At 40.9% G+C, this 16609-nt stretch overlaps 1 protein-coding gene across 7 annotated transcripts in view; it reads right to left on the reverse strand.

Moving 5' to 3' along the window:
* Positions 1 to 16609, reverse strand: part of DMD (dystrophin) — a 1782468-nt gene that overhangs the window by 24038 nt on the left and 1741821 nt on the right. For all 7 annotated transcript variants that reach the window (XM_012730298.1, XM_004689936.2, XM_004689937.2 and 4 more), the window contains 2 exons: positions 5847 to 6090; positions 4928 to 5051 (listed from right to left, as the gene is read on the reverse strand). In XM_012730298.1, the coding sequence (XP_012585752.1) occupies positions 4928 to 5051; positions 5847 to 6090 (368 nt within the window). The remainder of the gene's footprint in view (positions 1 to 4927; positions 5052 to 5846; positions 6091 to 16609) is intronic.

A 16609-nucleotide genomic window follows, 5' to 3' on the forward strand; every position in this document is an offset into this window, starting at 1 on the left:
CCCCACTCTGTCTCTGGTGAAGCCTCTCGCCGCCCCTGAGCCTCTGGCCTGTACCCCAGTTCTGTATGCACAAATAAATAAATCTTTAAAAAAATTAAAAAAAAAAAGAACTGTTAACCTGCTAGAGCCTTGCGTGTTTCATGGACACAAGTCCCGCTGGCTTTCAAAGGGAAATGTTTTGGGAGACCCCACCTCTCATGTTCAAGTCTTATTCACTGCTCAGGGAGATTCTGGGAGTTGTAAGTTCCCTTCTGACTGGATGTCACTGCTGTGGTAAGGGTTCTGGGGAGGTAATCTCGGTCTGTACTTTGTTTTGATGTGGCTTTTTGCATGGAGCTAATATATAGGAGTTGCTCTACTTCTGAGTTTCTTTCATAGTCAGTTGCTGCATACATAGGTATAGATTTGGTGTGTCTACGGGAGTAAATTCGAAATCCCACTCGGTCACCACCTTGGATAGGAACTTTCAGCTAATTTATTCAGTGTGTGAATTATTTCATGTCTGCACAAGGATATCTTGTGCTTGGTTTACAAAAGATTCATTCAGCAAGCACTGCCGAATGTTTTGGCAAAACTGAATGTTTCGTCAGTGGGTGATACTTAGTTCTTGCCCTTGGGAGCTTGACTTCTAGGGAGAAAGAAATTCTAATTGCTATAAAGAAGCATAAATGTATAACACAGGATGAAGCCTTGCCATGCACTAATGATGTTCCAAAAAAAGAGACTGAATGAAAGGAAAGGAAAGGATGGTATATTCCAGGCGAGACAGCATTGTGTATGCAGGGTACCAGAAAGAGCTGATGGCACAGAGACACTTAAGACATGTAGTCGAGGCTGAACCCAACACTAAGGAGCATGGATTGTATTTTGAAGGCAGCGGCACACAGAAAAATGCTTAAGGGGAAGAATGATGCTACAGTTGGTGGGTGTGACCTGGCTAGAGAAGGTAGGCAAAGTATGGTTTTGGCATGAGGGCTGCATGGGTGTGCATCTGTATTACACGCGTGCAGTCATTTATACCTCAGTGAAGGGTAAAAAAAATAGAAGGTAGGTAAAGGGAGAAAGTGTGGAAAATGGTTGTCTTTGTATAGGTTCGAAAACCAGAGATGTTCTAGAAGTTGACTGTACGTTCAGATCGGGTTACATTTTTATCCATGGCTTTATTTGAAGATACTCAGGAGGGAGATCTGGGTGGGCAATCTTGACTACAGTTTTGAACACAGCAGAAGCCATGGAATGTGCAAATTTTGAGGAAAGCCTTGAGGTGACAGCGCACTGAGAACGTTACAACACCCATACAGTAATTTGGTGTAAAATATTTAATGTGAATCAAATCAGGACGAAACAAGCAGACAAATCCAAATGGAGGAACGTTCTACACAATAACTGGCCTGACCTTTTCTGAAATGTCAGTGTCATGAAAAATGTAGAGAGACCAGGGAAGTGTTCCAGACGAAAGGAGACTAACGAGAAATGACGACTAAATGCAAAGTGTGACCCTTTACTGGCTCCTGAATGGAAAAAATAAAAAAGTGCTACTGACAGAGTTGGGGATATTTGAGCATAAATTATATAGTAATATTGTGTCAGTGTTCACTTCCTGAAAGTATCTTTTCACTTCCTGAGATACCTGTTGCCTTACTTAGGTGTGAAGTGTTGTAATCATTAAATAGGTCGGTGAACCAATAATCTATATGCATAAACATATCTTTATAGATAATATATTTAACACATGTACATATACAGATGTAACTAGAAATAAATGGATGCAATAGCTATATAAACACTAATATTAAAGAAACATACAAGAAAATAATTGCAATTCTGCTGTAAGAAATCGTCCTAAACAGTTAAGGAACCTTTAAGGATTTTTAATTAAACAAACAAAATATAAGTTGTTTTTGGAAAAAGAGTGGGTAGGAAGGAGTTAAGGCAGTTGGGTAGTCACAGACTCCTGTAGCTCATGAAAACTAAAAGAGTTTTGTTAATTTGTCTTTTCCAATAGAATGCAAATTTCATTAAAACCTGTTCTAGTTTTTTTTTTTTTAAACTGCTTAGAATACACATAGTACACAGAGATTTAGCAGTGATAAATATTTCATGGAAGCAATCGCAATCATTAGACAGGACATCTAATAGGATTCCACCCATATTTCACTTTCAAAAGTTATTGGTGTTGTAATTTTGAAGAATGCAGCTATCCAGACTGAGGTTCACCAAATCCCAGCCCGTGCACATCTTGAACCTTCAAAGCACGAGGGTACTAATTGCATTTACTGAAAAACCTCTATGCCTCCTTCAGGAAGATGGCGGGCTTTTTCTTCTTCTCAAGTGAACCTGGTTTATATAGTTGAAAGAATAAAAGGCACCTTTGAATTCAGTCTTGTCTTTCAGGGAACAAATGTCACAACAGAACTTGTCCATTTCATCCGGGCATGTTGTCTCTTAGCCTAACTCAGCCTCCGCGATGCAGCATTTCGGTTGCCATGCACGACACTCAGTTCTGCCATGATCTTCTCAGCCCCACAAATCATCAGGGCGACAGCCTGACGTGTACTGAATTTGGGTGCGTCCATGGGCATGCTGCCTCTGCCAGCGTGGACAAGCCTTAATAATTAATGCTTCTAAGCACCCAGCTCTGAATCTAACTGCTAAACAGGCGACTCAGTTCTGAGTTTCAACATGCTTTGCTTACTTCAAAAAACGGGAAAATTCCAGAGCAGGAAATAACAGAAGTACTAAAACTCAGCTGCTCTCAGAGAGCTGCGGACTTTTCAAAGGCATATTTTATTTTCTCGTACTCTGAGTTAGCATGTATAGTTCCGGTGGTCCACTAGCCATATGCAGGTCTCATGTGGGGAAAGAGAATCGGATGCAGAGATTTTCCTGAATCACTGAGGTGTGCTAAGCTGCAAACGTTTCCTCTTCCTTTACAAAAGAACTGAACGTGGCTTTCCTACAAGGCTGACATCTCTGGAGGAGGGTCTGGCCCTGCCCAACTCTTGTCACCATCAGCTCCTCCTCACCTGGCTCCTGAGGGCAACAACCGTGCTTTCTCAACCCCACAAATGACCCCATGCACGATCTCAGCAGCTCACTGGGAAGCCAGTGAGATGCAGGTCTCTGCTTGAAAGTATTTTACTTCTGTGATTTTCATATTTTCCTGACTGTGCTGGCCTCATCTCCCACATAAAAATTGCATCCTTGACCCTTTTTGGTAAGGGGCTTTACCTCTTTTATCTCACTCTCTAGGATGGTGTTAAGTGTGCCACACCATGACGCTGGGACAACAGAACTAAGCAAGGAATCCAGCAGTCACAGGTCTCTTGCTTTCGGTGAGATAAGGTCAAAGAGGGTCAAGTATAATGGGTTTAGGACTGGGAGAGAAAGGGGAAGGAAGCATAGGGCATGTGGCTGATTCATGCTGGGTCTGAAGAGAAAAGGAGAAATGAGGGGGATGAACCAAGTATTTGTAGCCTTCATAACCCCCCCCCCCCATTGTCTAGCCTGGCAGAGCAGGGAAAAGCAACAAGCAGATGGCTGGCAGCCCCTTTCATAGTGATTTTAACAACGCATTTGTTACCACTGCCAAATACTGTACTCACTTTGACCTTCTTTTATCATTTCTGCCTCTTGAACTACAGTTCTCTTGGAACCCAGTCCTAAGCAGAGAACATAGCTGAAGAATGACAGCAGACTATGTTGACTGTTGCCTCAGCAATTTCATCTTTTACCTCAGCCCTCATTACTCTGTAACGTTCTGAATGTGTCTTCAGTGTCCTCGAACCCTGCTTATTTTTAAGACTGCCTGGTCTTTTATTTCTGTGAAAAGAGCAGTTCTTCTCCTTGCCTTTTCTTGGCTGCAAAAGCTTTCTCAGAAGTAGCTAATCCAGTGAGCGTTCACTGCCATTGCGCCCTTTTATCCAGATCTTCCTTGAACCTACCCCTATTCTCCCGCTCCTTCACCCAAAAGGAGGTACTCCCTGAGGCACAGTATCCAAGTACCATCTCATGCCCGTCGGTGATTAATACCACGGAGTCACTTTCAAATCCCTACAGCCGACCCTTTCCACTAGTTCTCCTGACCTGTCTTTTAACTTTTTTCCAGACATGTCCTTTGAGCTGCAGTTTCTGATACACAGTATTTCCATAATCAGAAGGATCTTGCTTTACTCCAGCTATAGCATCCTTTTTTCCTCATTTTTTCAGTCAGTTCCTCGGCATACCATTTCCCAGTAATAGTCATAAAGCCATCACTTTCACAGTCCATCGCTCTCATCACTCAAGCTAGGCCCTCAAAACTCCCCAAATCTAGGCCTCATAGTTATCAATTACGAATTTTTACTGTGGGTGAGATACAGCTGCCAGAATACATTTTTTTTTTTAGATATGACTTTTCACATGCCTGTCTCCTGACCTACGATTTCCAATGGCTCCGAAGCTTAGGAAAGTTAATCAAACATCTCTACCCAACATCTGTGTCACTGTAATGGGACTACAACCTTTGTCAGCAGCCACTTTCCTTTCTACCTCCTCCTCGGGCCTGCTCTACTGATTGGACTCTTGCTGCTTTCCCACCCTATCCCAAGGGCCTCATCTTTTGTGCTATTCCTTCTTCAAAGTATGCTCGGCTTTTATTCCATCCTTTGCAACCATTCACAAACACCAATTATCAGAAAGCCTTCTCAGGTTTCCAAGATGAACGAGATGTTAAACACCATGATACCTGTGTCCGAATAACTGAGTAACCTGCTCTTTGAGAGCTAACACTATGTCATTCATTCTTGTATCTCCTAAAGCATTAAGGCATGTATGATGATGTCTCAGAACTGATACTTAATAATCTGGCGAGTTGACTCTCTAAGCCAGTATTTCATCATTTCCAGACCCTAAGAGATAACAAAATGGTGAGAAGTTAAGAACTTACCCATGGATTCTGAAGTTTGACTGCCAACCACCCGGAGCAGCATTGGCTGACTGCTGTCCGACCTCTGTAGAGAGGTAGAAGGAGAGGACACCGTTGTACCATTCACCTTGGCCTCTGCTTGTGGCTAGGGCATCCCAAAGAAAACAGTCATTTTTCATAATATTCAAAAATACATACAAACATGAAAATATCATAGACACTCATGACTCAGAAGTGATCATTTATTTCTACTTAGAAACCTCCCGAAGATTGGTGACTATGGGATGTCACTGTTGCTAAGATCCATGGCTCTCATCTTAGTATCTGAACTGTGCCCCCTATAAGTTTGGGCGGGGGGAGAACCCTAGAGCTACAAAAGAATAAAATAATCATTGAAAGATGTAGCAGGTCCTGTGAGACCACAAAACTGTGATGTTAACAAGATGGAGAGATCGTAACTCATTATTGGAAATTCCCAGAAAGCCAAGACCATGTGCAGTAAGAGCCAAAACAGCACTGTAGCACCTTGCTGGGCCTTCAGTGGAGCCTTAAAAAAATGGTATTTTAGGGGTTAGAAGAAAAAAGCCCAAAGGATTGCCAGATAATAAGTCTAACTGCAACCAGAAAATAAGGCTAATGGCAAAAAAGAGAGTTCCATTTCAAGAGGTCAAATTTCCACCTTTACAGAACTAGTGGAAGCCTGGGATTTTTCAGGATGAATGTCGAATTGGCCAAGCAGAAGCCCTTTTTGTAGGACAGTCTCGAGCAAAGATGAAAAGATGCCCTAGTTCTCCTTAGGCACTTTGCTAGGCACAAACTGAGCACTCCACACAGCGGTGCCTGTCATACTGAGGGGAAGGGCTGGAGCCTACTGCTTAGTTTTGTTTAAGAGGGAAAGACCCAGGTTTGGAGATCTCCTATGTCAGAGACGTGGTCTCACTTGCTCCAGCAGCTGCCTGAGCCTATGTAACTGCGACTCCAGCTGTTTATTGTGGTCTTCCAGGATTTGCATCCGGGCCTCCAGGCGGCCTTTGTGTTGGCGCAGTAGCTTGGCCTCAGCGATGAGCTCAGCATCCCGGGGACTCTGGGGCGAGGTGGGCATCATTTCAGGAGGGGACGGCAGTGGGGAGAGGCCTTTATGTTCATGCTGCTGCTTTAGACGGTCATACTCTGCTTGAAGATTCCTGTTTGCATCAAAGTAAAAAGAAAACAGAGGGAAAGTTGACTATCGTCACCAGATTTCACACAGCCTGGCAGAGAGATACATCTGACCACCACCAAACACAGTAGCAAGCAAAAGAGAGGCACTTAATGAATGGTTTTTATGAGGACAATCTTAGCAAATGCTTAAAAAAAACAACAACGAAACAACAAAATAAAATTTGCAGCGTCTGCCCGGTGTGCGAAGGGAGATGCTTTCCACCTTTGATTTTTATGCTAAAAGCCTTATGAGTGCTCTTCAGATAAGGAAGCAGCAAAGGATTAATTCGCTTAATTCACTCATAATGTCATGAGATTACAACTTCTATACCTCCATCAGCACTAGTAGTTGGCTTTCAAAGTCATGAAATATTTCCATCCGCAATGTCTAAGAACATAGTAAGGATACACCCATGTACCCAACTTGCTGCTTTCATAAATGTAACATTTGTCATATTTTCTTCAAAGTTTTAAAAAATAGGAGTTCAAAGTGAAGCACCCCACATACCCTCCTCACCCTTCCCCCCACCATGGGGATACCATCCAGAATTCCATGTCCATCATTACCATGAAAGTACCCACAGATATTAGGTTGAACTTAATAAAGATGTTGTTATCCAGCTGTTTTTAACCTACAAAAACAGCCATTTCATGGGATTCAACCTAACAGCACAATTTTGCATGGTCTAGAACGTTATGTCTACAAATGTACATACCATTCTAAGAGTTGTATTTTTGCCTTCAATACCGTTTTGAAGCTTTATCCATGTTGGTACATAATAGTTGGCGATTTTAGCTGTGGTAAAGCATTAATCTGTTGCTTGAATATGCCACACCATTCTGCTGTCCATGCATATTTAGGTTGTACCCAGCTTTTCACTATTGCAAATCAAGACACAACTTACTTCTTTCTACCTGTGTCCTGGGAACCTGTTTCAGAGATTCTTTAAAGGCTGTATCTAGAGATGGAGTTGCAGGGTTCTGATAGCACCTTCAACATTGCTACCCTTCACCAAATGTCCCTTCTAAATGGTATGATACCAATTTCCTCTCCCATTAGCAGTGACTGGGTTTTCTATTTGGTCACATCATCAAATTCTTGGTGTCAAATGCTTGTGTTGTGGCCAATCTGGTCTGTGTGTTCACTTTGTATGTCCTATTATTGGTGAGGCTGAGCTTCTCTCAGCCTCTTAATTGGCTCTTCAGGTTTCCTCTACCCACTTATCTACTGGGTTGTCTTTTTCTTCTTACTTTCAATTTCTACTGCATTCTGGATACCTCCCATTTGCCAGTGCTGTTACACAGTAAATATTACCTCCTACTCAGAGCTTATCATTAACTTTGCTCATGGCATCCTGTTGTGTGATCATTCCTCCATGTTTTCTGCTTCTAATGTTTTATCAAAGCCTTCCTCATATCTACATTTTAAAATATAAAATTTTGTTTCCTACATTTAGGACCCTACCCCAGAATCTTTTGTGCTTGGTGTGAATATATGATCTTATTTTACTTTCTGCTCTCTGCCATGCATCACCTATTAAACTAGGACTGCTCTCATTCAGTGTATACCCAACATTTCTGAAGGTATCTATTCCACTGTATCAAGTGTGCATAAACGTGTGTGTGCGTGGAGCTCTCTTCTAATGTGTGTCCTCTGTTGTACTTTTCTGTGCAGCTTCCACACTACGGCTTTAAATAACTTGGTGTCTAGTAGGCCCTCCCACTTGATTCTTCCTTAAAATGGTCTTGGCTGTGAATATCAGGTGGTGTCACTTGTATGTGGAAAATAGAGAAACAGACAAAGGGTTAGAGAAAGCCAAACTCAAAAACTAGCCCTTGAAAGCAGACTGAAGAACTGAGGCATGGGGGGGGGGTAGAATGCAACAGTAACTGTACCCAAAGGGGGGTACTATACTTCCAAAATATAAACAACATGTAACAACTTCACTTCAGTTAAAAAAAACAAAACAAAACAAAACTGGGTTCTTTAGCTGCCTTTCACTTTGAGTGAAATTTTCATATTTCACAAACATCCTTGCTGAAATATTGGGTTTAAGTTACACTGAGCTTACAGGTTAGAGTGCAGAGAACTGGCTTCCTCTTTATAGTTTATATTTTATTGTTATGTTTTTAAATACATCTAGGGTCACAGATTTACTTCTTGATGATGCCACATTAATTGTATTCATAAGTTTGGGGAGAGAGATCTTGATTGAATTGATTACATTTTGTAATTCTTATTGTGACTTTTTGTTTAACCCATAGTCATCTAGAAATAGTTTTTGTATTTCCAAATGGTTTTTCATGGCTTCGCTCATCCTCATTTTCTATAAATGTTCATTGAGCTTTGAAAAAAAAAGAAAATTTCTCATTTGAGAGGTAGAAACTTGATGTCTATAGCCAGAGCGTTGAAGTAATGTTTGATTCCTTGCAGCAATCATCTTTTTGTTATAGGTGTGTTAAAATATAATTGCTATTTTTTCCTTTTAATTCTGTCATCAGATGCATTAAATGGTCTTGATTGTTCCTTATGTAATATAATTTTACTCAATTTTACTCAAATGTTAATTGCTATGGATTTATTTAAGTATCTCTATGGCTATCTTACTTTTAGTTATAGTTCTTTTGATGTCAATCACTGTAATGATTATCAGCAAATGCGATGGTTCCAAATACTTGAGAACTTTCTGGCAATACAATTCTGAGGGTACTTCTGTTTGATCTCCAGCGACTGATTAGAATCTTACTATCTTCCAGTTGTGATATATACCAGTAAGATCACAGATTTCTGACGCTATTAAACAGGTGACAGGACTTCCTTCCCACAGATGTGGGAAATCTAGATCTTTGAGGTATAAGTGGTGAACGGGCAAGGAAAGTTTGCTTGTTGTTCAGTTTGACAAAGTAAGAGATTGCGTGATCGGGCTCCCTAATAGAAAACGTTTTCTATTTTTCCAGGTGTGCAATGAATGATACACGGTGGTGGATCTTTCCTTGAAACACAAGTAAAATTTTATGTGCTATTTTTTTTGTTTCAAGCTCTGCCCCAAACCCAACGTTACACGTTTTCTAAGAGTTTGTCTTAGGGCATGTAGGAAATCAATGTCTGCTCTTTTTCGTCCACAGGAATATAATCTCTTACAATATTGATTGAAATCCTATCGCTGTCTGTCTTTAAGGAGAGCTTTTGGCGCCATTTGTTTTATAGCAATCCACTTTGACAAACCAATAATAAGAAGAGATTCATCAAACTAAGTTTACCCTCAGCCAGACTCTGTACCATAGTCCTCTGGGTGTGAAACAAAGTATGTAGTTGTCTACATTAATTAAATCCAATTCCTAAACCACTTAACTGTCAAGCAGCTAAAAGTTTCTGTGAACTTGAAGCAACAGCCAGTGTTCACTAGTTTTCATTCAGTAGGATTCGTTTTCTATTTTCCCCATTGCCATACTCACAGAAAGAAATCCACCTTTGACTGAAAAGTCCCAATGGACAGTCCCTTTTTATGCAGGGTTCTATTGAAGAGTTTTCTTTTTACCAGATTGGGTCATCTGTGATGTTTTTTCAAAATCATTGTTTTTGGACACAGACTTCAGCATACTACAACAATTACTGTCTTCTCACCTACTTATTTTGCACACAGGTACTGACAAGAAACTGTCTTTTCTTGAGAGGTCTTCCTTGATATTTTGATCTTCTGGGTCTAGTTGTCCACAAAACTCTCCTTTTATGAGTTACTTATAAGTGCCTTTGTTCAGAAAACATGGCTTAATCTATGTAACACATTACATTTCTCCTTTTTTTTTTTTTTCTCCAGTGAAAAATAGAACAGATTCATTGGAATCAGCCAGGGCTTCCCAAAGCTGCTACAAAGAATACCAATTTCTCTACATAAGCTTTTTTTTTTTTTTTTTGGGCCTTCCCAGATGTTTGAAATTCCTCTCAGGAGACCATTTCCGTAAAGACTCACATCTTTCTTCTCTTCTGGAAGATTCTTTGCTAATATAGCTTCAGATATTGTTCCTCTACCGTGTCCCTCCATTCTGTTCTTCTGAAACTAGGTATCTTTTAAAGTCTCAGGGTCAATTCTCCATCTTTCAGTTTACCTTGTCTGACTGGATCTAGCCTCAAATTCATCCTGTCTATTGAGTTTAGTAACTTCAACGACGATAAGTTTTATTTCCAGAGATATCTTTTTCAGATCCATCTGTTCATCTATTTCTGTTTCTTAGTTTCTTGTTTTTGCACATCCTGGATGTACTTAAAATGTCTGTTGTACTTGTCTCGTTTTACTTTATTCTAGGCTTAATTCATCCCTCAATGTCAGTTTGGCGGTGCTGTCTCACTTCTTTGGTTTTAGATTTTGAAAGCGATGGAGTCTGCTCCTGTAATTTGCTCTCCTGAACTCTCTGGTAGTTGTCTGGCTGCCACTCAGGAACCTGTAATCTAAAGGTAGATCATATATTGCTAGTTTGCAGCTCCTGCATTGGGTGGAATCACCACTGATTTTATCACGAGGCAGCAGGCAGAATGGCTCAGACTGCGCTTGTTTCTTTCCCGGGCTTATGCACTGGACCCATGGCTGCCTATATGCTGTCTTAGTTGTTCTTGTTACATCTTCCTTCCAAGTATACCTGACTATGTACGTCTATGTCTCTCTTCAGGTGACTTTGTGGGACCCTGATTTCAGACGCCTGACTCTGGGCGCTCACCTTGTGAGGAGAATGTTAAGTCCCTGTTTTTACAGCAGAAGCCGAAATCCCACAACCTAGGCCCACACATAGCTCACCGTTCCCTGTTTGTTCATTTTTCATCCACAGAGACGTTCATCTTGTTTTAAAGCCCAGCTAATGTCTTTTTCATTTCACTGCATATAGTATCTACCAGCAGATAAATGGTAGGAACGGAAGAAGAGGCCTGAAAACAAGAGTTCATCTTGTCTTAATCAGGAGCCTACCAGGACAGATATTATAAACGATGGTCAAGGGTCCCTCAGTCTTTCCTGCAACCGAAATCCACTAGGAAGGATTAACAGCATCAAATAGATGTCATTCTCCTGAACAAAGGTGTGAGGTACATAAGTCTTCTACTGAGCGCAACAACAGACTTCATTTTGAAAGTTTTTTTTTTTTTCTTCTTGAGGCTCTGAGGCAGGACAGACTGTCATGCCAAAAGGTTCTAAAAGCCAAACACAGCTTGAGAGAGGCATCCTGACAAGAAACCAAATCTTTTGCTTTGAGTCAAAGTTCTCATGGAAAGGTATTTATAAACTGTCATGAAGATTATCAGGAAAAATTGATAATTCAGGGGTTGAATTCTAGAGAAGTTCTCTTAAATTTTCTCTCATGAACATGGTCATGGTTCCAGAGCTGTGTCAGGAGGTCTTTTTTATTGGGGGCTGTAAAAAGAGGCCATTTAGCCTTTTGAAATTCAGTCATTTTCTTATATTGAAAAACACCTATGCTAATACCTTAAAAATATCATTGTGCTGGACTTTTTGGGAAATGGTATTTATAAAGCACGGAGGGGAGATCATTCCTATAAAAGATCAAATACCACTGTTCCCAGGAAGGTTGTTTTATAAAGCTTAGTCACAAGGACACAAATTACTCATTTCAACAGTTGGCTGTCCATCCATAGCCGACATATATGTCGCTTTTATTCAAGTTATACAAGTATGCCTCACCCCTATTGATTCTCTGACTACTGGAGTGTATTTATGGAATCATTTCAACACAGATGAGTATGTCAGCGATCAGACGATGATTCCACAGAGAATCTATTTACGTTCTTGATTATCTTGTAAATTATGTTTCTCTGGTAGCTCCCTAAAGAGCACTAATTGAGATGCACTGCACGTGGCCTCTGTCAACACGATTTCTTCCCACAGCCAGTCATCATCAAAAAAAAAAAAAATCTCCCATCCATTATTAATTTCTTATTCTTCATAGGGCTTAAAATGTTTGTCCGTTCCACAATTGTCTATACCTGATGTATAAATGTCATCCAGATACAAATTTACATTTACCATTTTCTTAGTCAACTAATGTGAGAAATGAAAATGGGGTTACCTCTCTGCTGAAAACATGAGCATACCTGGCCCCTCCAACAGTGACAGCCAGCTACGTGCTGGTTGCAGTAAGGGATATCACAGCAATCTGGGTGTGTATTTTCTGTTAATTTACAGAGGTCAAATGTTTTCAGTGTAGGTCATCTGCTCTTTAAGTGAGACTTTCTTACTCTGTGTAATGATAGTTAGGATGGGATTTTGGAACGAAGGTAACTTTTCCCAGTGATCAATGAATGTACAATGAAGTGAGTATCAAGGCAGAGCACATACAGGCTCAATAGAAAAAGCAGCTAAATCATAGCCACCATTCTGGTTTCAGGTCAGTGTAGCAAATGAGCAATTTCTAGAAAAAAAAAAAAGACAAATTCTACAAGCAGGATGTATTCATACTGTAAAATTCCATCAAACACAAAGTCAAAAATACCCCTAAACTGGATGGGGAAAGTAAGTAATGGAGTTTGGCGCTAGCACTACATAAGCAGCAGCTCCAGGCGGGAAGAAAAGCGTGCTTGTTTTAGGTTGGCCTTAAGCAAAAACAGTAAAAATGGCAGGACTCCTGCCCTCCCTGCAGCTGTTTCTAATTCTTCTCTGTAAACACTGTCCCTCCTTCCATACACCCAGAGCGCTTGACCTCACCCCCTTTCCTACTAACACTGGCTCACTGTGAAGGTGTCAGTCATTTAAACCTTACTGGGGTTTTGTTATTGCCATTGCTTCCAGTGACTCCTGCACTTTGAGAGAGACATGAAAACAAGTCAAGAAAAGAACAGTTTTGGACATACTGCCTTTTTGGTGGCTCTTCCTACCCATGGCTGGGGAGAGGAGTAGAACAGGGTTTGAGAGTCAGAAGGAAGTGAACTGAAGACTACGCTCTGCTGCTTGCTCAGGCAAGGGATTTAAGCTTTAGTCCTAAGGGAGGAGTCACGAGGCAGTATGGCTTATATTTTATCTGTACAACTTTTTCCAGTCTTTGCCAAGTATACATGTTTGGTATTTATTTTTTCCTCTATATTCTGGACTTTGCAGATTGATAACCTCATGTGTGCTGAAATTTCCTATCAAAAAAAAAATCATTTAGTATATTGCTTTCATTTCAGATCATCTAAGAGTCACTGACTGAACTTGGCAGATAGAGTGTGTGTGCGCGCGTACATAGCATTTAGAGACTGATTCATCATTTACTAGTGGTGCTCTTTATAGATACTAGATTTTAGCAGCAATCTCAGAATTTGTGAATTGTTGTCTATTTTCCATCATCTTTGTTGGAGTAAATTTTAGCACAGCTGAGACGGTGGGTAAATGGAGTCACTGTACTGGAATCACTAGGATGAGCTTGCCTTAGCAAATCTGTGTATGTGCAAAATCACTCAGTTAGGTACATGAGTGTAATGAAGTATTTGGCCCAAGTCCATAGGATTAATATATCTCGACACATCAGCCTATAATTTTCCATCAGATGTCGTCCCCATAGAATTCTCACCACCAGGTCACCCTGCACCGTCACCACAGTCTCCTGTGCTCTCCCCTGCAGAATGTCTGACTTATAGCTGTCTGATTGTTTTTGTTTGGTTGTATTATATTTTTGAAACTACCATTCCCCAATCCCTTATTTGGTTCCCCTACACTGCCCCTATAAGTGAAACCATGCAATATTTTCCTTTACCTTTCACTTATTTCACTAAGTATAATCCCTCCTGACTCTATCCATGTTGCTGCCCTGGCACCAGTTATTTTCTTGCCTGAGTACTATTTCATTGTGTATAAGTAGCACATCTTCTTGATCTAGTCATCTGTTTGGGGGTATTTGGGTTGTTTCCAATTCTTAGCTATTTATTATAAATAGTATTGCAGTAAACATTGGCATGCAGTATCCTTTTGAATGAATGCTTTTGTGTCCTTTGGGTAGACCCCTAGGAGTGGAATTGTTGAGTCAAATGGCAGCTCCATTTTTAGGAGTTTGAGGGTCCTCCATACAGCTTTCCAGATGGGGGTGTCACACTCCCAGACTTCAAACTATACTACAAAGTCAACCTACAATTTCGTGTTGAAGGAAACAGCCTGACAACAGTAAGTGGCTTTAGTTTCTTTAATGAAAAGTTCAATACAAGAAGAATTTATAAGAGTCCCTAATCGGTAAGTTTGGAAATAAAGCAGACAGGTGAAACCCAAGACAAAAATGACAGCAGCTAGTCTTCATCGTTCCAAAGGCAAACTAGAATTGGAGTGGTTTCAGTAACAGGGAAGTCTAGTCTCCAGGAATAGTACCACTGGGAGAAGTCTGGTTCAGTTTTCAGACAAATTGTCTGTGGTCAGCAAAAAGTCCTAGCAATCTCTCAGAGAATCATCACTTTAAGTTTTGTGTGTCCCAACCTGAGGCCCTTATGGAGTAGTTAGATTCAGCTTTAAATTCTCCCAGTAAACTCACCCTAGAGGGCCTATTTTTCACTTCCTGCCATGCACTCTTGCCATATCTGATCCTATAGCCTCGTCTATTACACTGACAGAAACTACAGAATCATTTCTTTAAAATAAGTGCCAGGACTTGTAGAAAAATGTTGATGGCAGCATTACCCACAATAGCCCGTAAGTGGAAGCAGCTAGAATGGAAATAAAAAAAAACTGGGGGTTATCTCCATGATGCAGTGTTAGTAATCAGTACTCAGCCTTGCTGTAACATAGATGTCCCTTTAAAACATGATGCTACAAGAGCCAGTTACAGAAGGCCACAGACTGTGTGAGTCTGTTTGTGTGAAATGTCCAGAATAAACATTCTTAGAAACAGAAAAAGGTAGGGTGGTTAATGGAGAGACGAGTTTGGGTGTTGATGGTTACCCAACTCTGAATACACTAATAACCGGTACATGATATTTCAACAAAGCTCTTACAAAAACAAGTTCTAGATTAAAGACAACTTCCTAATGCTTTCACCTACTATGGAGGAATTAAGTCTAACCTACGGACATAAAAGAAAGCTTTGTGTAAATGCCTGCAGAATTATCTGTCAAACACTTCTAAATATTTTCAGATGATGAATTTAAAAGCATCTCAAAATAAGCATGGAAAATTCTGAAGCCTATGGAACCTAAACAACTTAGATGATTTCAGTGTCATGGAAAATGAGATGACGCCCTCAATGGGCACTGTAAGGGGTTTGGGGGAAGAGCAATGACCAGTGAAAACAAGGCAGTTGAAAAGCAGCCTCCCAGAGTCACCAGGGAACTGACAAGCCCCAAGGGTGCCCTTCCCCTCCTTTCATCAACACATTTCTACACAGAACTGCAGCGGTAACGATCTAAGCCCCTCTGTGCTCACCCCTGAAGGGCTCGACCTTTGAGCATGAGGCCTCCGTTTAGTTCCACCTCAGGGCCAATCCTCCCACTACAGCAACAGGACTGGGAATTAGGCTCAAGTCCACCTTGGAAGGAATCACTTTAACTTACTGGGAAATGAGAGGACAAAGTGGGAAAAAAGGCCATTTGGATTTTCCTTATGACCTGCAGTTAGCAGACAGAATGGTATGTAGGGTACCCAGGGAAGTTCAATTTCAGAGTTACATGAGAATGTCAATTACTGAGAGGAAAGCAAAATGTGGAGGCGGTTACGCGGCTGAAGCAGGTGTTACTGACATTAGTAGTACACACCAGGAATGACCTGTTTGGGGGGGCAAAATGCGCCGATGTGACCACAGTCGAGCACACCAGGAGGGCTGGATATATACACTGCTTTGCTTTCTAGAAGGACCCTTTCCTCTCCCTCAATCTCTACCTACTCTTAGACCACAACGTACTTCTAACCTTGGTAAGTCGACTCCGGGCTTGTCTTTGCGACACTTTCTCTGCTGTCAGCATTAGCCATGGGGTCGCTAAACTGGGACTCAGCCATTGCCTCTAAGCACCACGTCACAGAGTTTTCTAAATCGATCTTTAGATAGGTTGCTATGTCAACATTTCAGTGCCAGAAGACAAACCAGCTTCCTCAACAAGTATTACACAGGAGTACATACTTGCTACACATTAAAAAAAAAACAAAACCTACTTTAGTCTCTCATTGAGTTGAATGCCACACTGGCACCCTTGGTACAAGGAGGTAAAAGGGAAGAAATAACTTCTCTGTTGATAAATTTCATCACACTCCAGAACAGATCTCAAGGTCTTTGCATCTAACTACTTAAAAAGAAAGTGTCCCCAGTGCTGATAAGAGAAGCAAAAGCTGTTTGGATCTTTGGTAATTGTTAACTGGTTAGATCTTCAAGGATGTTTTGCGGTCCATATAGCACGGTAATCCTGTCAAATTATTGGTAGTTTGATGGGAAAGCCAGCTCACGAAGCGGGACAGTCCATGAAAGATTTTCCATGGTCATGGAGCTGGTTTTTCCAGACAAAATCATTCTGGTCACGGGGTTTCCAGGGCAGTTAGTACTAGAGCAAGTCAA

The sequence above is a fragment of the Condylura cristata genome, unplaced genomic scaffold (genome assembly GCF_000260355.1).
Source record: "Condylura cristata isolate star-nosed mole 26May11 unplaced genomic scaffold, ConCri1.0 scaffold00027, whole genome shotgun sequence".
Taxonomy (NCBI): domain Eukaryota; kingdom Metazoa; phylum Chordata; class Mammalia; order Eulipotyphla; family Talpidae; genus Condylura; species Condylura cristata.